This window comes from Oreochromis aureus, linkage group 20 (genome assembly GCF_013358895.1).
Source record: "Oreochromis aureus strain Israel breed Guangdong linkage group 20, ZZ_aureus, whole genome shotgun sequence".
NCBI lineage: Eukaryota > Metazoa > Chordata > Actinopteri > Cichliformes > Cichlidae > Oreochromis > Oreochromis aureus.
In genome coordinates, this window is record NC_052961.1 from 28967904 (window position 1) to 28991324 (window position 23421).

The 23421-nt window shown below is 40.6% G+C and overlaps 1 protein-coding gene across 1 annotated transcript; it reads left to right on the top strand.

Annotated features, from left to right (window-relative positions):
• Positions 1–17575: 17575 nt before the first annotated feature.
• On the top strand, positions 17576–22779 carry bcas2 (BCAS2 pre-mRNA processing factor). Its single transcript, XM_031728282.2, has 7 exons — positions 17576–17795; positions 19509–19601; positions 19693–19763; positions 21574–21735; positions 21827–21877; positions 21971–22051; positions 22139–22779. The coding sequence occupies exons 1-7, from the start codon at positions 17703–17705 to the stop codon at positions 22263–22265; spliced, it is 678 nt and encodes a 225-aa protein (XP_031584142.1). The 5' UTR covers positions 17576–17702; the 3' UTR covers positions 22266–22779.
• The last annotated feature ends 642 nt before the right edge of the window (positions 22780–23421 follow it).

Consider the following 23421-nt stretch of genomic DNA (forward strand, 5'->3'; position numbering starts at 1 on the left):
TCATCAGATTCTCTGTAAGATTAAGGTCGACTATCTAACGGCGTATAAAGTAAAGGCTTTAAAACAAAGTAAATGCTGAAAGTACAAACATCGCTAATGTCACATAACTTTGCCGGCATGTGGCCAACAGTAATGTTTTAATGTTCCTCATTATTAAACATTTGCACATAAATAAGTGACATAATATTCAGAACTTACTTTTGAAAGTTTACTCTTTGGCCGCTCCAGTTCTTTGAAGTGTCTCCCAGTGCACTTGTTAGCATGTTTTGGTTCGTGCAACTGGTCCGTCCGGGTATTGTCTCCCCAGAAACATTTCCGTTGTCTTTTTTCCTATTTCCGTTGTGCTTTGTGTGCTTTTGCAGCGCTTTTGCAGCGTTTTGTTCTTTGCAGCATTTTTCTTTTGCAGCGTTTTCTTTTGCAGCATTTTTCTTGTGTTCTTTTTGCAGCCTTTTTTCTTTTGCAGCGTTTTTCTTTTTGCAGCATTTTTTTCTTTTGCAAGTTTTTCTTTTTTTTTTTCTTTTGCAGCATTTCCTTTTCTGCAAGTGTTTTCTTTTTTTTGCAGCACTTTTTGCAGCAGGTTTTTCTTTTGCAAGTGTTTTCTTTTGCAGCGTTTTCTTGCAGCATTCTTTCTATTTTGCAGCATTTTTCTTCATAAAGTGTTTTCTTTTGCAGCATTTTTCTGCAGCATTTTTCTTTTTGCAAGCGTTTTTTTTTTGCAGCTTTTTTTTCATTTTGCAAGTGTTTTCTGAAGTTGCAGTCCGTTTGGCCTCTCAGGGCCACCGTAAAAAACCCCCCTGCAAGTTACAAGTACGAATTTTGACCCTATTTTTCTTCCTGTCATCTGATTGGTCAATGTCATGTCAATCACAAATGTAACATCCAATCAGAGAACAGATGGGTTTGGCTGTCGGAGGGGCACTTTTTTGAACTGCAGGTCCTTGAAGGGAATAAATGCCCTTTACATGCCAACCCAGCGTTTTCCTTCATCACCACGAAGGAAAACAGTCTGTGGTCGTCCGAGTTTGGTGATTTTTGTGTCACAGGTCTACGTGCTTTATACAGGGACTTCCACAGCCTTTTCAACAGCGCTGCGGACCGGGGGGGCAGTGTTTTGAAATGACAGTCTTCATTACAAAGCTTTTTCGTTATGAATTAGCATACATGTTTTTATTGAACATTTGAAGAACTAGCAAAAAACCAGAAACTGTTGTAGAGGACATAAAGTCAGAGATAGAAATGACAAGGAGCAGGTGCATCTAGTACAGGTAGAGCTGCTGCAAAAACCCACAGAGCTCAGCAGCCAGCGCAACAAATTCTGGATCCTTTGCTTTTAGTTAGCATTAGCAGCACATGCTGTGCTGTGAAAGGACCTTTATGCTGCGCACTGTGACTCACAGCAATGGTCCCGGGTCAGTCCTGACTTTGTGTTAAACTAATCCTAAAGTAATAATGGTATTTCTAACCACTGACATACCACAACTTTATCCTTTCAACAGCTGCTGAAAGTAGGGGACCTAGCTGCTATCGGATATTTATATAGAGATCCTCCAGCTTCAAACTGTATTACCCTTCAAGGACCTGCAGTTCAAAAAGTGCCCCTCCGACAGCCAAACCCATCTGTTCTCTGATTGGATTGTTACATTTGTGATTGACATGACATTGACCAATCAGATGACAGGAAGAAAAATAGGGTCAAAATTCGTACTTGTAACTTGCAGGGGTTTTTGGCTAAGTCCACACACAAATCTTTTTACACATACAAATCTTTTTACGCACGCACAAATTCTTTTTACACATACAAATCTTTTTTACACACACACAAATCTTTTTTACACATACAAATCTTTTTTACGCACACACAAATTCTTTTTACACATACAAAACTGATTTACAAGTACAAAACTGATTTACAAGTACAAAATATTTATGACCACATTTTGAGCCCATACAGTGAGGCACCCTGGTCCCCTACTGTGTTACACCTATTCTATTCTACATCAGTGACCTGCATGTAAAGGAAAGATGTGTCCAGGAGAGAAGCCAGCATCACTCAGTCAGATCAAAAATGATCACGAGTGAATTATTCCCCCTGTTCCTTAAACTTATGTCCTGTTTCTACACGGGCTGATCTGCTGCTCAGAGTCCATCGCTCCCTCCTTTTAAATCCTGTTTATTAGTTTTAATTCAGATGTGTCAGCCTGAGTGTGAACGCAATCTCCAGCAGCTCTGAGCTAAAGAAACAAAGTACATTAACATAAATATTATGTAATGATGTTATATTGAGCAGGCGGCTGACCACACTAAACTGTGACTATCACCAGGTAACGTGGGAGTGTTCCCTCAACAGCAGCAGGTGCGACACAACACGGAAAGTAGAATATCTAAACAAATGTAACCAGCTAACCTCAAACACCGGTTATACTTTGAGTGTCTCCAGTGTTTTTTCAGCACCGGTTTATACACACATACAGAAAGACATTACTATGACATCCACTTCAAATTGAACTACAGGGTGATGCTATGATACATGATATTGAGACACACAATTCTAATCTTATATGACATTCTTAGCGAATTTACAGCAAATAAAACAAAGCACAAATTCAGAGTTTTTTTTATTTTAAATTTTTATTTTATTTTGTTTTGTGGTTTGGCGCTGTTTCTGAACTCCAAATGTCCTGTTGTAATTGGACAATTTGATTTAGGAAACAGCACCAAACTCCAACAACACTTCCCTCATGGTGGTTTATATTGTAAGGTCAAGACCCTACAATAATGCACAAAAACTCCAACCCCCTAGAGCAAGTACTTTGGCGACAGTGGGAAGGAAAAACTCTCTTTTAAAAGAGAGAAACCTCCGGCACACCCAGGCTCTGGGATGGGGTGGCCATCTGCCTCGGCCAGTTGGTGATGAGGGAAGGAAGTTGGGAGAAGAGTGTTTCTTTTTAACCACTCTGGTTTGAAAATTTAATTTAGATGCCCAATCTAAATGAATATTTTAAGCCCATTTAAGCGTTTTGTCACATAATTACATGCACGTGTCAGTTCAATTTTAGCGTGCACACGAGAAAGCCCTAAAGATGATCTCCAAAAGTTGAATCTGTTCATCTGGACGTAGCGTTTTGTGGGAGAAACGTTTCGTCACTCATCCAAGTGACTTCTTCAGTCTCAGCTGACTGCAGGTTTCCCCAAACCTTATAAACAGTACATTTGCATAATGACTGAAACCAGCCCACTGAAGGAACAATGGGCTGTGAGGTCAGTTCCTTAATCATAATTATGCAAATTCCATGACCATTGATCAACAATCACTGACCAAAACCCACTGATCAAAGCCCACTGATCAATGGCCATGAGTACCATTCACAGAGAGTTGGGGAATGGCTGCAATCACAGCATTGTAAGATGGCGAAAGATGTACCCTTAGGCCCCCTCCTCGATTCAGAGATGGTCTTTCCCTTTTCACGTAAATGGCCTCCTTGACTCCGCGCTCAAACCAGCGTTCTTCCCTGTCCAGGATGTGTACATCCTCATCGTTGAAAGAGTGTCCACTGGCCTGTAGGTGTAAATAAACTGCAGAGTCCTGGCCTGATGAGGTTGCTCTTCTGTGTTGTGCCATCCGCTTCGCTAGAGGTTGTTTGGTTTCCCCGATGTATAAATCCTGGCAATCCTCCTGGCACTTAACAGCGTACACTATGTTACTCTGTTTGTGTCGGGGACCCGATCCTTGGGTGGACCAGTTTTTGGCGCAGCGTATTTTGGGGTTTAAAAGCCACAGAGACCCGGTGTTTAGAAAAAATGCGTCTCAACTCTTCCGATACTCCTGACACATATGGGATCACTACAGGTTTTCGCCTGGGCAGCGGTTGTCCTTCTCTCCTGGATCGGCTGGAGCTTTCTTTAGGTGCCTTCCCAGCTTTGACAAAAGTCCAGCTGGGATAACCACATTTACTCAGGGCCTTCTTGATGTGCTGTTCTTCTGCCTCCCTGGCCGCTGTGTCAGTGGGGATGGTGTTCGCTCTGTGTTGTAGCGTCCTGATGACACCCAGTTTGTGCTCCAGTGGATGATTAGAGTCAAACCTTAGATACTGATCCGTATGCGTAGGTTTACGGTACACGTCAGCTTTTAGATGTCCCCCATTACTGATGGAAATCTCACAGTCTAAGAAGGCTAACCTGCCACTTTTCATATCCTCCCTGGTGAATTTGATGTGTTGGTCCACCGAGTTAATGTGATCCGTGAAATGTAGTACGTCCTGAGATTTGATTTTCACCCAGGTGTCATCCACATATCTGAACCAATGGCTTGGTGGTGTTTCAGGGTAGGATAGCAACGCCCTCTTTTCCACTTCTTCCATGTACAAATTGGCCACGATGGGTGAAACTGGGGAGCCCATGGCACACCCATGTTTCTGCCTGTAGAACTGACCCTTGTATGTGAAGTAGGTGGAATGAAGACACAGTTCCAAAAGCAAACACACTTGGTCGATGCTGAGAGTGGTCCTGCTGCTGAGGTTGGTGTCATCCTGTAATCTCTTACGGACTACCTCCAACGCTTGGTGACTGGGATGCAAGTGAAGAGAGATGTAACGTCGTACGAGACCATGGTTTCATCTGCCTCCATAATGACATCTCTCACCTTCTCAACAAAATCCAGGGTGTTCTGGATGTGGTGTTCAGAGCTGCCCACCAGCGGGTTGAGGATCGAAGCCAGAAACTTGGAGATGTTGTAGGTGACCGAGTTGATCATGCAGACAATTGGTCTTAAAGGTGCACCCTGCTTATGTATTTTCGGTAAACCATACAGACTTGGTGTAGACTCCCCTGGGTACAGCCTGTGGTATGAGGTCCGGTCGATAGCCTTGTCTTGTTCTAACTGCTTCAGACAGTCTATGACCCTCTTCCTGTAGCCACTTCCTGGGTCTCGTTTCAGGGGCTCATAAGTATTTTCATCACTGAGTAGTGACAAAATCTTCTCATGATAGTCTTTCTGGTTAAGCAATACTGTGCACCTACCCTTGTCTGCCGGAAGGATGATAATGTTGTTGTCATCACTAAGTGATGTGAGTGCCTTCTTCTCCTCCATGGTGATGTTGGATGCTGGGGCTTTGCATTGCTGAGACAGGCCGAAACTTTTCGTCCGTAGTTGCTCTGCTTCCACTTCTGCAATATTGTTGTTGTTGAATTGCTGTTTCTGTGGCTGTGATCAGCTCCACTAGAGGATTTGTCTCGTGTGACGGCAAAATTTAACCCTTTAGCAAGGATGTTTTCTCTGTTTGGGTGAGCTGTCTGTCAGACAAATTCTTCACCCACTTGTCCACATCCTCCATGTCGCATCCTTGTCTCTTCTGGCCACTGAGGACACTCCGTATTTTGTGGTGGTATCCGACATACAAAAAGTAAGTCAAACTTCCTTTGTTGCCTGGTCTTAGACTTCTTGTGTTGTGCTAGACGAGCCTTCTCAGTGAAGTCAAACACCTTTGACTTCACTGAGAACGCTACGTCCAGATGAACAGATTCAACTTTTGGAGATTTACTTTCCTGGATGATTGAGAATGCAGCAAGACGTTTTAACCCTAAAGATGATGTTTTGTCTCCTCAGTTTGGCATGGTTTTTGAAGGTTGCCATGATTAGTTTGTCAACCAATGAGTTGCTTGACCTCAGTATTGAAAGAGGCCACGTTTCTTGGAGTTCAGTGTATATTGTCAGGCTGAGTTGTTCAATGTTCTCTAAGGACATTTTGTAGTTTTTGGACACAATTTTGCTCCACATCTTACTGTTAAGCCTCTGTATAGTAAACTCAACTATATCTGGATCTGCTGACTTATTTCTTTGGTTCATAGTGTGCATTACCACATCTTCAATGACATTTTTCACCACTTCCTTGTACTCTTCCCTGTTTTTAGACACACTGAGTACTCTTCTTGGTAATGCAAACAGGTGTTTGGTGAAGGCTGGGACAGTAAAGTTATCAAGCTGTTCCCTCAGATTAAAAATCAAATACTTTTCCTTGCAGTTGTGTGCTACGCAAAGATCCTTGATAATGGCCTTGTCTAGATTTTTCAGCCGTTTTGGGGACAGATCCAAATGTTTCATTGTTTCAATTTCAGGCCAGATTTTCTGAATCAGGCGATTGCTGATGCAGTCAGGAGTTAGGCGCTCTGTGAAGAGCTTGTATTTAGAGGAGACTTTCTATGGCCTGTGAAACCACCAACTGGATCAGTCTGTTCACACACAACTTATCCTCCATTTTCAGTGTTTTCTCCCATGGTGATATTTCAGCCTTTGTCTCCTGTATTTGGTTGATCTCATCTGTGTTCAGATACATCTGGAGGATGTATCTCTCTGGGGTTACCGTTTCTACTGTCTCTGTCTTTGCCTCCTCTAATTCTTTTGTCTGCTCATCCGTTTTTTTCTCCATTTCTTTTGTGTCATTCATCACTTTCTGCTCTTCCAGGACTTTCTTATTTTCTTCCTCCAGGACTTTCTTCTCCTGCTCCAGATTCTCTCTGTGTGTTTTCTCATTTCATAGAGTTTCTTTCAGAGAGGCCTCATGTTTCTGAAGCTGTGCGAGCTCAGCAGACAGACTTTCCTTCTCCTGTTTGAGGATCAGGATTTCGCTGTCCCTCTGCTGAAGCTGCTGAAGCTGCTGTTTCAGACGGTTCATCTCAAGGTCAAAGGTGATGATCTTTTCCTGATCTGAACAAGTCTGTTCCTCTTTTTCTTCTCCAGCTTGGATCTTATATTGTTCCAGCTTGTCACGCATCATTGAAATTTGAGCCATCCGCTGTTTGATTTGCTCTCTGACTGTCTTTGAATCCTCTTTTAAAGGTCTATTTTCAGACAGAGCTTTTAGGAAGGCTTTTCTAACCTTAATAAGGTCGTCCAGTGTACTCTTTGGCAGAGAGCACACAAATTTTGGTTTCTCGGGTGTCTGAAGCTGTGCAAGTTCGGCAGACAGACTGTCCTTCTCCTGTTTGAGGATCAGGATTTCGCTGTCCCTCTGCTGAAGCTGCTGTTTCAGACGGTTCATCTCAAGGTCAAAGGTGATGATCTTTTCCTGATCTGAACAAGTCTGTTCCTCTTTTTCTTCTCCAGCTTGGATCTTATATTGTTCCAGCTTGTCACGCATCATTGAAATTTGGGCCATCCGCTGTTTGATTTGCTCTCTGGTTGTCTTTGACCCAGGCTCTGGGATGGGGTGGCCATCTGCGTCGGCCAGTTGGTGATGAGGGAAGGAAGTTGGGAGAAGAGTGTTTCTTTTTAACCACTCTGGTTTGAAAATTTAATTTAGATGCCCAATCTAAATGAATATTTTAAGCCCATTTAAGAGTTTTGTCACATAATTACATGCACGTGTCAGTTCAATTTTAGCGTGCACACGAGAAAGCCCTAAAGATGATGTTTTGTCTCCTCAGTTTGGCATGTTTTTTGAAGGTTGCCATGATTAGTTTGTCAACCAATGAGTTGCTTGACCTCAGTATTGAAGGAGGCCACGTTTCTTGGAGTTCAGTGTATATTGTCAGGCTGAGTTTTTCAATGTTCTCCAAGGACATCTTGTAGTTTTTGGACACAATTTTGCTCCACATCTTACTGTTAAGCCTCTGGATAGTAAACTCAACTATATCTGGATCTGCTGACTTATTTCTTTGGTTCATAGTGTGCATTACCACATCTTCAATGACATTTTTCACCACTTCCTTGTACTCTTCCCTGTTTTTAGACACACTGAGTACTCTTCTTGGCAATGCAAACAGGTGTTTGGTGAAGGTTGGGACAGTAAAGTTATCAAGCTGTTCCCTCAGATTAAAAATCAAATACTTTTCCTTGCAGTTGTGTGCTACGCAAAGATCCTTGATAATGGCCTTGTCTAGATTTTTCAGACGTTTTGGGGACAGATCCAAATGTTTCATTGTTTCAATTTCAGGCCAGATTTTCTGAATCAGGCGATCGCTGATGCAGTCGGGAGTTAGGCGCTCTGTGAAGAGCTTGTATTTAGAGCAGACTTTTTCTATGGCCTGTGAAACCACCAACTGGATCAGTCTGTTCACACACAACTTATCCTCCATTTTCAGTGTTTTCTCCCATGGTGATATTTCAGCCTTTGTCTCCTGTATTTGGTTGATCTCATCTGTGCTCAGATACGTCTGGAGGATGTATCTCTCTGGGGTTACCGTTTCTACTGTCTCTGTCTTTGCCTCCTCTAATTCTTTTGTCTGCTCATCCATTTTTTTCTCCATTTCTTTTGTGTCCTTCACCACTTTCTGCTCTTCAGGACTTTCTTATTTTCTTCCTCCAGGACTTTCTTCTCCTGCTCCAGAACAAAGCTACGATGTTACAATGAATCCGATATTGAGATAAGACTGAGGGTAGCAGAACAAAAGTTCATCCAGTAATCGCTCGTGACTGTAAGTAAGAAACGTGCGACAGTGTGCGGTTTCACCTGGCTATTTATGGATTTGGGTTGACTTTGATGTCAGCCCATGATTCTCTTGCCTTTCATCTTTGAAACTAGCCCCGCCCACAACAACGCTCCCTATTGGCTGATTGAAAATAGGTAACGCGCACAAAGAACATAGAGATTGAAAATGTGACGTCATTCAGGGGTAAAACCGCAAAGGATTCTGGGAACTCGTGGCAAGAGGTACTAGCGGGCACAGGCTTTCAATTGAAATCAGTTACACAGCGATAAAAGACACAAAAATGGCAAGAAGCTGTTGTATTATTAACTGCACAAGCCGGGCGAACGACAGCCGCGTGAAGCCGACGGAAATGCGATTGGTTTTATCGGATTCGGCGTGGAAAAGAAATTGTCCAAGCCATGTCTCCGAAGTCACGAAGAGGCGACGGATGGCCTGGATTGCCGCTATCAGAAGACCTAATATAACGTTCGAATACACTCCAGCTCACGTTAGTCTGCTCCAAGCATTTCCACAAAGGTAAGTGTTTTGTAGTAGTTAATACGTCTTATATGGCGCTGAAAACATATACTTTTATTCACAGGATATAGATTTTTGTATCACTAATTGCCCAGTACGATTACAGCATACAATATTATTGTCACTGCTACATTTCTGTAATGCGTACCAGATATTCTTTTCACTACAAATTAATTACCGTGAGCTCAAAGGTCCTATTAATAAACGGTTAACGAATGTGTATTTATGAAGACCATTTGTGAGACTGGTAAACTTACCTTTGTTCGTACGATGGTCTTGTGTTTTACACGGTGCATTTCAAGGTCCTGTACGCATCCGTCGGTAAACTGTACCTGGGCTTGTTGCAGTGACCTGAAGTTACTAAAAACTTCATGTGTATGCACTCACTCCAAGAACCGTATAATTATAAATATGAGCGTGGTGAAAGTTGGGCAGCACGCTAACGTCTTTTGTCCACTCTGTGTGCTCGTAAGGGTCTGACCCTTTCACTCCTTTGATTTTTTTTCCAAGTACCTTTTGCCTTTTCGTGAGTCTGTCTTTTGTACGGACCGGCATTGTTCTCCTTCGTTTTGTACATTGCTTTTTGGTGAGGAAAGAAAAACCAAGAAGGTACTGGAACCGGAGAATAAACGTTTTGCGGTGCTGCAAATGCTTGCATTTAATGCGGTAATTTGAATGTTTTTCCACGAGTTCCCGGCATGCAGTGCGCGAAAGTCACGTGGTCTGTCAATCTCTATTCTGTCAGAGTTTCTGACGTCATGGCCTGATGCCCTTGCCTTTCATGTTTGAAACAGGCCTTAATTTGCTTAAGCATTTGGGTCACTTCATTGAAAACAAACAAAAAAGCAGTGTGATAAATTTTACTTAGGTACTAGAAACTTAGTGTTCCCTTTTGAGACTATCTTCTTTAGGTGTTTATACCTTAGCGCCTCACAAGTTTCTAGTTAATTTTACAGACATCCAGTTTACTTTCTTCGTTCCCTTCTTCCCTTATGGCAGACATGTATGGCGTTATTTTTGTGCCACTATTCTGAGCCCACGTAAAAAAAAAATTGCAGGTGCAAGTGTTGCATTTTGAGAAGAAATTTATTTTGAGCGAAGAAAAGCTAAATTTGAGTGAACAAAATTCATTGCTGCGTGCAAAGCAGCAGTTTATCGGCAGCTGAGAGGAAGAGGTTGGATAAACTCATCAGGAAGGCCAGCTCTGTTCTGGGATGCACCCTGGACCCAGTGCAGGTGGTGGGAGACAGAAGGACTCTGGCCAAAATAACATCTCTGATGGACAGAGTCTCCCACCCCATTCATGTAAATGTTGCTGAACTGCAGAGCTCCTTCAGTGACAGACTGCTGCATCCTAGATGCATGAAGGAGCGTTTCCGCAGGTCCTTCCTCCCCGCAGCTGTCAGACTGTACAATCAGAACTGCTCTCAACAAACATAGATGTTTACATCTGCGCTGTAACTGCCATAAGTTAATTAACCGATTCGCACTACAACCTGGTTTGCCTCTTATCTGTAGTGATTTTTATTTAATTTAATAACTGTACAGTACTAGTAACCATTGTCCTTAATGTGTCCTGTGTACTGTTTGTTTGTAAATGTGTCTTTTTGGCTGCTGTTACAACCAAATTTCCCCTTGTGGGACAATTAAAGGATTATTCTATTCTATTTCAGTGTTTGCTATTATCCATATACACACACAATAGCAGCCCCTCTCGCTCAGTTTTTGCACTTGCGCTTGCTCGCAATGTGTTGCCTGCGCTCTCAACATTGCTGCCCGTGCACGTTCAACTCCTTCTGTACACCGTGTCACAAAACCAGCCAATCACAGACTTGGATGCAAAAAAATCGGATTGGCTGTTTTGGTCTCCAATCAGCTCGAAATGACGAAATGCAATATCCCAGTATGCATTTCGTCCAAAACTCAAACGAGGCAGTGGCGGAGGAGCACAGAGTGGCGGAGTTTGAAATATTACTCTTTCTGGATCACAAAATAAACTTTTAAGATATTTTCATGCGAGAATGGTGCTGTGTAAACTTCAAATGTCTGCTTGATTCATCAAGACTTCACATATTTGCAAAAGTGCTCTAATGTTTTCGGAGATGCCTGTTACCCACCAGCTGACCGCACAGCTGGACAGGCCATTGGGCATACCAAATTGCTGATTTTTCACTTTTATGTTTGTTTGTTTTTGTAAGGGTATAAACAATGAAGTGTGGTGGATTAGCCACTTGATCGTGATGAACTCTGGGCTGGACCAATTACAATACATCCGTATTGAGGTGAAAAGGAACGGGATTCGTCCCGGACTTCAGCTAGAATGAAAAAAAAGACACAAAGCTTGGAGTTATTCTGTGTCTTTGCTGCACAAATGCCCTTTCTTCTCTCATTCTATCCCCCTCCCTCTCCTGTTACCACTTCAATCATGAAACTGATCAGCTGATCGGCTTTTCTGCCGCAAGTTCCGTCTCTCTTGTTTATTGCCCACTTTGCGCCAGAAAGCAGAAACCAGCGGATGTTGCGCTAAACAACAGCAACACGTTCAAGCTTGATAAGCTGTTGTTAGAATTTATTTAATATTACTTTGTAGTATCAGCTGATGTTCTTTCTGGCGCAAAGTAGCCGATAAACAAATCGCCACTCTGTGGTTGTATCCCAATTCAGGGTCTGCAGCCTTAAAGTACGCAGCCTTAACGGTCCTCAAGGGCCGCGTACCCAAAGACCGCTAAGGCCGGAAGTGCGAGGCTTGTGAAATGGGACGGTCTAGCCTCCGTCGCGTTGCCCAGGTTGCCTAGCAACCATGATACTAACCGCTGGAAACGTGTCATACAGCTTTGTTTGACAGAAATGAAGGAGAACATATCTTGTTCATTTGTTTGTTTCTACATGAGCTCTGTGTGATTTAATAAGTATCTGAGGCTGAGACCACAGGACTGTAAAACATGATTGTTGGGCTTCATTTCTGTACTGAACAGTCATTTTAAGATTAGCTAGTAAATAACAATTAGCTAATGTTGTTCATGAGACTAAAGTCATCTTACTTTGGTAATGTAAATATAATATGGCCAATGTTATAGTTATTATATTAATCATTATTAGTTATTACAGCAGTGAACTTGAACTCTGTGTTAAATACTGAGCTTCAGTAAAGATTCAAGTTGCAGTTATTTATATTTCCTTTCACCTTAAATCTTCACTCAAAGACAAGTATCTCTGACAGTGTATCTATAGATGTATTATATATAAGAGACAATTGTTAGTTTAATATGTTGGCATTACTAAATTTGGCTCAATGCTTACATATATGTGTAAAAAGAAAATGTACGAGCTGTGAAAACTGTTTCTGATAGAATGAAGAGTAGACTGATATATTAAATATTCCTTTATTGGGTGAGAAAATCATACCATGTCATAACTGCTGTAAGTCGTACAGAATAGATATCAGAGCCTTAAACAGGCTGACTTCTGCTAAATGGGTCAAACTGGGCAGAAAGTATACAAACACATAACATCCTTACAGGGAGTGCAGAATTATTAGGCAAATGAGTATTTTGTCCACATCATCCTCTTCATGCATGTTGTCTTACTCCAAGCTGTATAGGCTCGAAAGCCTACTACCAATTAAGCATATTAGGTGATGTGCATCTCTGTAATGAGAAGGGGTGTGGTCTAATGACATCAACACCCTATATCAGGTGTGCATAATTATTAGGCAACTTCCTTTCCTTTGGCAAAATGGGTCAAAAGAAGGACTTGACAGGCTCAGAAAAGTCAAAAATAGTGAGATATCTTGCAGAGGGATGCAGCAGTCTTAAAATTGCAAAAGCTTCTGAAGCGTGATCATCAAACAATCAAGCGTTTCATTCAAAATAGTCAACAGGGTGGCAAGAAGCGTGTGGAAAAACCAAGGCGCAAAATAACTGCCCATGAACTGAGAAAAGTCAAGCGTGCGGCTGCCAAGATGCCACTTGCCACCAGTTTGGCCATATTTCAGAGCTGCAACATCACTGGAGCGCCCAAAAGCACAAGGTGTGCAATACTCAGAGACATGGCCAAGGTAAGAAAGGCTGAAAGACGACCACCACTGAACAAGACACACAAGCTGAAACGTCAAGACTGGGCCAAGAAATATCTCAAAACTGATTTTTCTAAGGTTTTATGGACTGATGAAATGAGTGAGTCTTGATGGGCCAGATGGATGGGCCTGTGGCTGGATTGGTAAAGGGCAGAGAGCTCCAGTCCGACTCAGGCGCCAGCAAGGTGGAGGTGGAGTACTGGTTTGGGCTGGTATCATCAAAGATGAGCTTGTGGGGCCTTTTCGGGTTGAGGATGGAGTCAAGCTCAACTCCCAGTCCTACTGCCAGTTTCTGGAAGACACCTTCTTCAAGCAGTGGTACAGGAAGAAGTCTGCATCCTTCAAGAAAAACATGATTTTCATGCAGGACAATGCTCCATCACTGCAGCGTCCAAGTACTCCACAGTGTGGCTGGCAAGAAAGGGTATAAAAGAAGAAAAACTAATGACATGGCCTCCTTGTTCACCTGATCTGAACCCCATTGAGAACCTGTGGTCCATCATCAAATGTGAGATTTACAAGGAGGGAAAACAGTGTCTGGGAGGCTGTGGTTGCTGCTGCACGCAATGTTGATGGTGAACAGATCAAAACACTGACAGAATCCATGGATGGCAGGCTTTTGAGTGTCCTTGCAAAGAAAGGTGGCTATATTGGTCGCTGATTTGTTTTGAATGTCAGAAATGTATATTTGTGAATGTGGAGATGTTATATTGGTTTCACTGGTAAAAATAAATAATTGAAATGGGTATATATTTGTTTTTGTTAAGTTGCCTAATAATTATGCACAGTAATAGTCACCTGCACACACAGATATCCCCCTAAAATAGCTAAAACTAGAAACAAACTAAAAACTACTTCCAAAAACATTCAGCTTTGATATTAATGAGTTTTTTGGGTTCATTGAGAACATGGTTGTTGTTCAATAATAAAATTATTCCTCAAAAATACAACTTGCCTAATAATTCTGCACTCCCTGTATAGAATATGATGTAACACTATAGATCAACTTACCTCAGAATATATAAAGCATATAAACAATTACAGCAATATGATGCAACAAACACAGCAGTACTACTAATCCAAAACACTCAAAGCTTCATAGAACTGAAACAAACATGGACATTTATTTTTAGGTCCATTCTGCTGCTGATACATACTTTAGGTTTCTGAATATTAAACTTGTTGCGTCCTTTCATAGTGTTTAACTTAAAGGCCCTGAGTACTTTCTCCCACACTGAAAACACTGGAATAATCAAATTATTTGAACATTACCTAATAAGACTGATTCAGGACAGACAATTAGTTATTTTAAACTTTCCTAGCAGTCCTTCACAAACAGGGAACAGTCTGTCTATACTCTCCATCTGTCAGCTGCTGCTGACTCTTCCTCCTCCTCTTCCTCACACACTGCTGAGTTTGTCCTGGTGGATCATCAGGGGTACAAAGCCTCACAGATGATGTGCAGCAGTGGGTCCCTCAGTCTGTCCTCACTCTGGACACTTGCAGTTGTCACACATGGAAATCAAATGTGTGATAAGCTGCAGGATTCAAACACAAGTGTAACTTATAAATACATGTTCATACTTTTATTCCACAATCAGAGAGAAAGAAACAGAGAGAGAGTGCAGGACAGACAGACAGGTGACAGTCTCAGGTGTATACACTGCTACAAAACAGTCAAAGTCAAAGTCAAAGTCAGTTTTATTTGTCAATTTCTTCAGATGTACTTGCCATACAAAGGAATTGAAATTACGTTTCACACTGTCCCATGCGTAGACATAGACAACAATAAAGTGCAGATGCACAACATTTAGGTAACATACAGGATATAACAAGACAGGACCTACACATAACATATAATAAAGTAACAGCACAAGAGAAGGAGGATTTAGTGTTTGTGTTATTACGAGTGCTAAACAAGAAGAGTTCCCAGATGGTGCAGTGGACACATGTGTGACTCCTGTGATTAAAGCATCTTTCTTTCAGCTTAACGAGTGAACCGTCAGCTCGTTCAAACACACGTTAAAGTCCGTTTGGCTCGACTCCACCAAACAGAGGCAGCACACAGCTAACATGAACAGTGCAGTGAATCCTGCTTGTGCCGTGATATTCAGGACTGCAAACCGAGCAGCATCACTGACTTTCAGCTTGTTGTGTTTGTGGATATATGACTGACTTTAATTATCCATAAAATCATCACATTCTCTGTAAAATTAAGGCTATTGAGCGGCGTATATTTTAAAGTAAAGGCTTTAAAACCAAGTTAGTACTAACATTGCTAATGTTTTAATGTTCTTCATTATTAAACATTTGCACATAAATAAGTAACATAATATTCAGTACTTACTTTTAAAGGTTTACTGTTTTGCCACCCGGCTTCCGCAGTTTTTTTCGGCAAAATTATCCACACCCACCGCCGCGCTATGAAGTCTGGGATATGTTGGGCCATGAAGTCTACACCGACCCATCCTTAAAATCCAGGGAAATGAAGGACGCATTTGAAGGCTGCATAGACCCTGTGCACGAGAAAACGCTAACTTCCTGTTTTAAGACCGGATGTAGGGTTGTACATTTCCGGTAGCTTTATTTTGCGGTCAATCGCTACTACTGCGAAGGTGGACTCCAAAATCATGTCCAAAATACGAAAACGGAGAGATCGCGTTAAGTTACAAAGAGCAGGAGGTGGGAACACTCATCATTGCTGTGCCATAAAAAAATCAAATGATCAGTTTTGACGTTTGAAGCGTGTAGATCGATTGGTTGTTTACATTACTCAACACAAGCAAACCTGCATTACAAAATCAGAATCATCCACATTCAGAAGCACATCTCTGTATAGTGACAGTTCTTATGATTTAAAGAGGGAAATGTCCAGTATTCAAACTACAGGTTAACAAGAGACAAAGCTAAATATCAGCTGGTCAAGTGCACACCTACACAGCATGTCAACAAACCGTGAAAAAAAGCCACAGGATATAAAATATACATGAATGATTGCTGGTAAGGGTCTCTATATATTAGTATTTACGAAGGGTATGTTGTGACTTATCTTCACAATTACAGTGGTCCCTAAAACGCGGTTCACCTTTCTCAGCCTCGCTGTTTTATTTTAAAGCGCAGTGTGTTCTGCGTCCTGATCAGCTGTAAGTCACTCACATTATTATAGCATTTCATGAATTAATAATTAATTGCCCAATAAAATATTCACCAGTAAATGAATTTACAAATTCATTTTTAACATATTCTATTTATTAAGGCATCAGTAAAGCAATTTATTATTTGATAATTCATTGTTCAATAAAAAGAGTAGTTAAATCTTTCTAAATGAAAAGCAATTTACAGAAAAGATTGAAACACTCAATAAAAAACTAATTTAAGAAAGTATTTCCAAATTAAAATGTTAAAAACAGATTTTCAAAATTTTTACAGAATAAAATGTAAGATAGAAATAAGTAAATGAATTCCTCAATTTAATTAGGAATACAAACTTTTCTGAAATCAAAAATAATGCTTGTTTCCCTTTTCGATTCATTCTCTTTTCCCATTAGCTATTGGATTACCCTCTCCAATGAGGAAATCCCACTCTTACTTCACAGTATATTGGACGTAAGCAATCAATGTCCAGTATGTTGCAATAACTAGCATTTAAGCTTGGGCATCAAAGGTTTGGTAAAATAATATGAGTACTAACAAGTTGTGTAGGGTCACGTTAGGATTGCACAACTCTGCTATGGCTAATTTGCGTTGTTTTATTCACAAAGACCAAAAGAGTCATGGAAAGGTTACATGGAGAAGCTAATCAAATAGATTATCCTATAATAATAAGATCATTGATTTATTGTTTAGACTCAACATACTGCTGAGGAGGTCAGGGTTTCCAAAATAGAGAAGCTAATCCAATAGCCAATCCAATAGCTAAGGAACAGAAATGGAATTAAAAATGAGGGATGGCATCATCATTTTAAATGTCAGAAAGGTTTGTCTTTCAGTTTTTAACTCCATTGACCTGTTTCTCTTATTAAATTGTATTTTTTAAACTATTTTGAAAATCTGTTTTTACATTTTTAATTTCAAGCTGTTTTTTTAATAAGTATTTCATATATTTGTCTGTAAACCCTTTTTCAGTTAGAGATATTTCATATGTATTAATAGTTTGTAGAAAATATGTATTTTTAATGTCTATTGATTGATCAAATAATGAATTACTTTGTTAATTACGGTGGCTGGGAAGTGCAAAGCGCAAGAAATTAAAAATCCGCAACAAATTAAAAAACCGCAACAAATTAAAAAACCACAACAAATTAAAAAAACGCAACAAATTAAAAAACCACAACAAATTAAAAAAACGCAACAAATTAAAAATCCACAACAAATTAAAAAAACCCGCAACAAATTAAAAATCCACAACAAATTAAAAGAGAACATTAAAAAAGGAATTTAATAATTAATGTTTTATTGCACATTCAATGATGAATTCATGGCATGCTTTATTTCGATGTGTGCTATGCTCCACGCTTCAAAGAAGAAACATTAAGATAAACACTCCAAACCATGCGGTGGCGCTAAAGCACAGATTCAAAGAAGAAGCGAAAATTAACGAAGAAGAAAAGGGACACTTGGGTTTTGAGTTTATTTAGCAGAAAGCGAGACAATTCAATAAAGTGAACGATATATAGACTGATTAAAAATGGCCGGGACGGCTTCAGTAGCTGGAGAAGTGTTTGTAGATGCTCTGCCATATTTCGACCAAGGTTACGATGCGGCAGGTGTGAGAGAAGCGGTGAGTAAACGGGCAGTTCAACCACAGCGTGTTAGCTAACCATGCTACATGCCACACTGCAATGTTTCAGCGGACACTATAAGTTTGATTTCTGAAGCTGGGTAATGTGCTCTGTTAACCAGACGCATGTCAGGACAGTGTCTTTATTATGTAGATTAAATGAAATCTTGAAAAACCCCTTCTTTATATTTTATTAGATAAAAAAGCGAAATAGATGTATAGATTCATTGAATAATTTCTTCCCTTTTCTCATTTTTAAGAATTTGTTCTTGACAGCTACCCTTCTACTGAGATAATTTCTCGTGAAGTGAACAGTAGATGGGTCAAATGATGGTCCAGATGTGTATCTCAGGTCCGGTGTCAGGTCTCTGCTATATTTTTCTAATTTCTGAAAGACATGACTTTCAGATACAGTAGATGGTTCTTAGGTCTGCCACTTCTTGTTTTGTTCAATTTCTTCAAATTTCACAACAGGCAGAGAAATACGAAATTTCCATTTAACAGCTCTTTGGCAATCAACTTGTTGACCCAAAACAATATTTTATGGATTCTATCGGGGTTTTTCTTTGTATTTTTTATTTTTATTTTGTAGATTTAACAAAAGAAATGGGGGGGAAAAATTAGATGTTATTGTAAGAGGCTGCTGGTGACAAAGTATCTAAAGATACAATTTAAGTTGGGTTTTCTCACTGAAAACTAGTGAGAAAGCAGCCCGTGTCCAAAGAAAACGTTTGAAGGATCTTCACAAAGCCTGAGAGCTGTTGCTTCAGACAACTTTTAAAAAAATGACCAAGAAACAAATGAGGGGTAGCTCAAGACTTTTGCACATTGATATATATTTGTGTCAGTGTTTTCAATAATTTCTTCGTAGTCATTACTAAACACTTCACTGATCAAGACATTTTCCCTGGATCCTCAGTTTGCTCTCATCACATCTAAGGTAGACAGATTACTGCTGTTTGTGTCATGCAGCTCTGCAGTCTGTAGTAAGAGCAGCTATTGCAACAGTCATACACCAAAGTGGCATAACAGGAGAGCTGACAACAAAAAAGCACTCTGACACTGCCACGGCATTGTGTGCAGCATCATTTGGCAAAAAAACAGTTACTCATTCAGCACTTGATGATTTTTCTTAAATCTGACAAAAATATGAGGGTGTTTATTGCCTATGTTTGGATTTTATCCTCTTAGTATGTGAGCGGTATTTAATGTTTTCTTGATTTGCTGTAAGTTGGAGTCCATTAGACTAGAACAGTTTTACAGCAACATTTATTTTTCTTCTCAAATTCTTCTCTCAACTTGCAGCTCAATGACTCAGTGACTGTACTTGTCCAGTCATTGATCTCCTTCATGCTCAAGAATAATATTGCATTTGTCAAAAGTTGTTGCAGTAGAATATTTTAATATGGTAGCAATGGGAATGTTTGATTTTTCACTAGTCCCAGTCTGTTATCAGAAGTTATGTGCGCTAAAGGTCTGTTTCATTTTTCCATGTTTATGAAAAAAAGAGAAGTGTACCTTTTAACCAATAAGTATTGGCCCACAGTTTCTAAACTGATGAATTCCTAATTAAAAGGCTGAACCTCAAAGTGTTTCAGTGGTCGAGTAACAAGAAGTGAATTGTGCAACTCTAATGCAATTCATTTCAAGTGAATTTCCCAGTGGCTGCAAAATATTCCCCGTGCCAAACACGAATCCTGTTTCCTCCTTCAGGCAGCAGCGTTGGTCGAAGAAGAGACGAGAAGATACCGACCTACAAAAAACTACCTGAGCTACCTGCCTACTCCTGATTTCTCTGCTTTTGAGGTGATGAACTCATCAGTTTAAAACCTTCTTAGTGGTTTCAGCTGTTGACAAGGAAATAATGGCACTTCTTCTTTGTTCTCACCCCCTTCAGACAGAAATAATGAGGAATGAATTTGAGCGGTTGGCAGCTCGGCAGCCGATGGAGCTCCTGAGTATGAAGAGGTAAATCCTGCCAGCTGTAAGAGCCTGGTGGTAGCTTAGCTGCAAGTTGAGCTTTTTGCTTATTTGTCACAGAGGAAGAGAGATGAGTTCATTAAGTCAACCTACTACACTGCTTCTAAGTTCTTTCTAGGCTGTTCACCCATTCACTGATTTACACTGTAAAGTTATGTTTTTAATGCAGTGTAGTCTCAGGGCCCAAAGATCACAACCATTCATTTAAAGTTTGTCAAGGACGATGCAAAATGTGGTTCTTAAATTGTTGATCTGCTGTTGTGCAGTCCTGTGAGTTTTTGTCCAAAGCTTCAGCTGTTGGTCACATTTGACTTAAGAATATTTTCATATACAGAGGTGTTCATGGTCAGCTCAGTGACTGCAAGATGCCCAGGCCCTGTGGCTGCAAAACAAGCAAAAATCCACCGTGCTTGACAGTTGATGTGAGACACTTGTGCTGATGTGCTGTGTTTGGTTTTCTGTTCAAAAGACTTTGTTACAGAAGTGTTTTGGTTTGTTCAAATGCAACTTTTTCTAATTTTACTGTCATTAACTTTAACATTTAACATGCTAATCGAGGCCTGTAGAGTCTGAGATGTAGTCCCTGGTCATTTTGCGGTTTCTCTGAGCATTTCACGATCTGACCTTGTGTTACAAGTTGCTAGGACTGTAGCATCGTTATAACAAACTGACAAAACTTCAGCTTTTAAAGAGGTGCTCACAGGTGCTGATGATCAGTTAATAAATTACATTTGATTGGCATGATCTGGCTGCTACAGTCATAATTCATATGGAAGCAGAATGGATGTACTTTGTTTTTCACAGGATTTCATAGATTCTTGTGAAAAAAAACAAACTGTTTTTATATGACTTGACTTGCTTTTTCAGTAGTAGCTATATCCCTCCCCTTCTTTAATTACACAACTGTTCAAGTCACATGCCACATGATACATGATTCTGGCACCACATTAAAAAAAAAGAAAGAAAAAAATAGAAATTCAACATTTTATGTGGCACTTAAATGATTTCCACATTTTCGGACAGGCCAGTTAACTCAGCTCTTCTTGTTGTTGTTTTTCTAAATGTACATTGTGGATAGTATTCCAACATATTTGGAATACTGCGTGGTAACTGTATTTTTCTGCTTTTTCTTCTGCCTTCATTTCTGATTTATTGGTTCACATGTTAAAGTTTAACCCTCTGCTGTAAAAGGCTGATTGGGTATTATCGTCACCCGGGCAGGCAGCGTGGACACCTAAGTTTGTGAATGCAATAACTAAAGAATAGCAGCTACAGACGATACCATAGGTGCATCTACTAAAAATCTCAGACGAATTCTCGGTGACCTCAACCTCGTCTTCAGAGGTCAAGTTTTCTGAAAACCTTGTGAGAGCGATAATTGAAGAACACAACGATGTAGGATTTTCAAGTTGATACCATCGACGTGTTGATATCGTGGCTCAGGGGATTGGGAAGCTCATCTGTAACCGGAAGGTTGCTGGTTCGATCCCCCTGCTCTCTCTGTCCTGGTCGTTGTGTCCTTGGGCAAGACACTTTACCCTACCGCCTACTGGTGTTGGCCAGAGGGGCCGATGGCGCGATATGGCAGCCTCGCTTCTGTCAGTCTGCCCCAGGGCAGCTGTGGCTGCAACTGTAGCTTGCCTCCACCAGTGTGTGAATGTGAGAGTGAATGAATAGTGGAATTGTAAAGCGCTTTGGGTGCCTAGAAGAAGCGCTATGTAAATGCAATCCATTATTACTAGGCAGAGGGGTAGCACTGGTGATCACCAGTATTTTAATAAATGTTTTCCTCATTGAGGTATGAGTTGCCGGCGCCCTCATCAGGACAGAAAAATGACATTACAGCGTGGCAGGAGTGCGTGAACAACTCGATGGCCCAGCTGGAGCACCAGGCGGTCCGTATCGAGAACCTGGAGCTCATGTCGCAGTATGGAACCAACGCATGGAAGGCCTACAATGAGTGCGTACAGTCTCGAGATCCAGTCTGCACGGTGTTGATGTCTGTGGGGAAATACTGCTAACACGTGTCGTGTTTGTTTTTTTTTCTTCAGCAACTTGGCCTTCATGATTGAGATGGCACAAAAGGAACTTCACAAATTCAGGTGAGTTCATTGCCTCAAAACGTTTTTGTTCCAAAACACGGTGTTTAACGTGCTTTAATATTTACCTGTTTGTGTGTTTGTTCTGCCACACAGGAAGCAAATTCAGGATTTGAACTGGCAACGTAAGAACGATCAGTTGGGAGCAGGAGCCAAACTCAGAGAGCTGGAGTCTAAGTATGTAGTTGGAAGAGTTTATGTTTTTATCACTGACGCGTGGAAGTTTCCCTTCTGTTTTAACATGTGTATTTGTGCCCTCAACAGCTGGGTGTCACTGGTCAGTAAGAACTATGAGATCGAGCGGGCAATCGTTCAGCTGGAAAACGAAGTCACTCAACTCCGGCAGCAGCAGGGAGACGAAAACAAGGAGAACATCCGACAGGACTTTTAGGAGCTACTGATCCCTCGGTCAGATCCCATCTTGGCTCATGAGGCTAACAGGACTAAGAAGCAACCTTAGGACTGAAATTTTATTGCTGCGTTACCAATGCGCCCACGAATCTCAATTTGCAGCACACAGTTTACCACTGTACACCTCATTCCAGTGTAAAAACAAGACACAATACATGATCTTTTCACAAACGGAAAGTTGAACACAATAAAACAGCTTTTGTTGCCTCACTTGGTTTGATAGGACAGGCAGCTTAAATATCACGTGACATTATTTAGTCTGTTGGCTGTAAGTGCTAATGATATTATAGTATTAGCATTTAATATTTCGTCACATGAGCTCATTTTGGAAGTTTACATCAACCTGATTCTTCAAGCTCTCTTCCAACTGAACAGTGTGTTTGGAAAAAATGTACATAGTTTGTGTTTGAAGCCAGACTCATCTTTGAGCTCCAGCATGACTTCAATTAATGTAATTTTTTAAAGCGGGTTTTAATAAATGAACTTTTCTTATATTGTAGTGTGAATTTGATTGAACTCTTATTAATCTTTCCCTTTCTTTTTTCAACTTGGTCTGATATCCACTCACTTATTTTGCTGATTATATTTTATTCTAATATAAAATCATAAAACACACCAGTTTCTTCTTTCCTCTAAGGCACCGCAGCCTTAGTTAGCTATATCCTCCTACAAGGGGCACTTGGTGTGCTCGTTTACACAATACTCTTACGGTTCAGTCCCTCAGTTCATGTACTGTTCAGCTGAAGCTAGTAGCTTTAGCACTTCTCCCGTTAAACTAGCTTCCATCTGATTGGCTGCCGCTCACAAACAGAAGAACATCAGGTGAGTTGAGCTGTGTGCCTCAGATGACAATTTTAAGGGGATCTCCTCTCACCGATATCACACACAGGTAATAGAAAAAAGCTGAAACTGAAATAAACGCAGTCTGAATCTGACCTTTTGGCTCTCAGGGGAATACTTGAATTCACGACAGGAAGTAATTTAATAGCTTCCCTTTTTAAACATTCAGTGTACACAAGGTTGAAGGAATATTAAACATAATGAGATTAGGTTAGTTAGTATCCATAATAACATATGAACACGTGTATGTCCCTCTATATTAGATTCATTTATTGGCTGCAGCTTTACTGAGTGCA

Excerpts from the sequence above, each read along its gene's own strand:
- bcas2 (XM_031728282.2), top strand. The coding sequence starts at position 17,703 with ATGGCCGGGACGGCTTCAGTAGCTGGAGAAGTGTTTGTAGATGCTCTG. Across the intron at positions 17,796-19,508 it reads CGGCAGGTGTGAGAGAAGCG|GCAGCAGCGTTGGTCGAAGA; the intron begins GTGAGTAAACGG and ends TTCCTCCTTCAG. Across the intron at positions 21,878-21,970 it reads AAGGAACTTCACAAATTCAG|GAAGCAAATTCAGGATTTGA; the intron begins GTGAGTTCATTG and ends TCTGCCACACAG.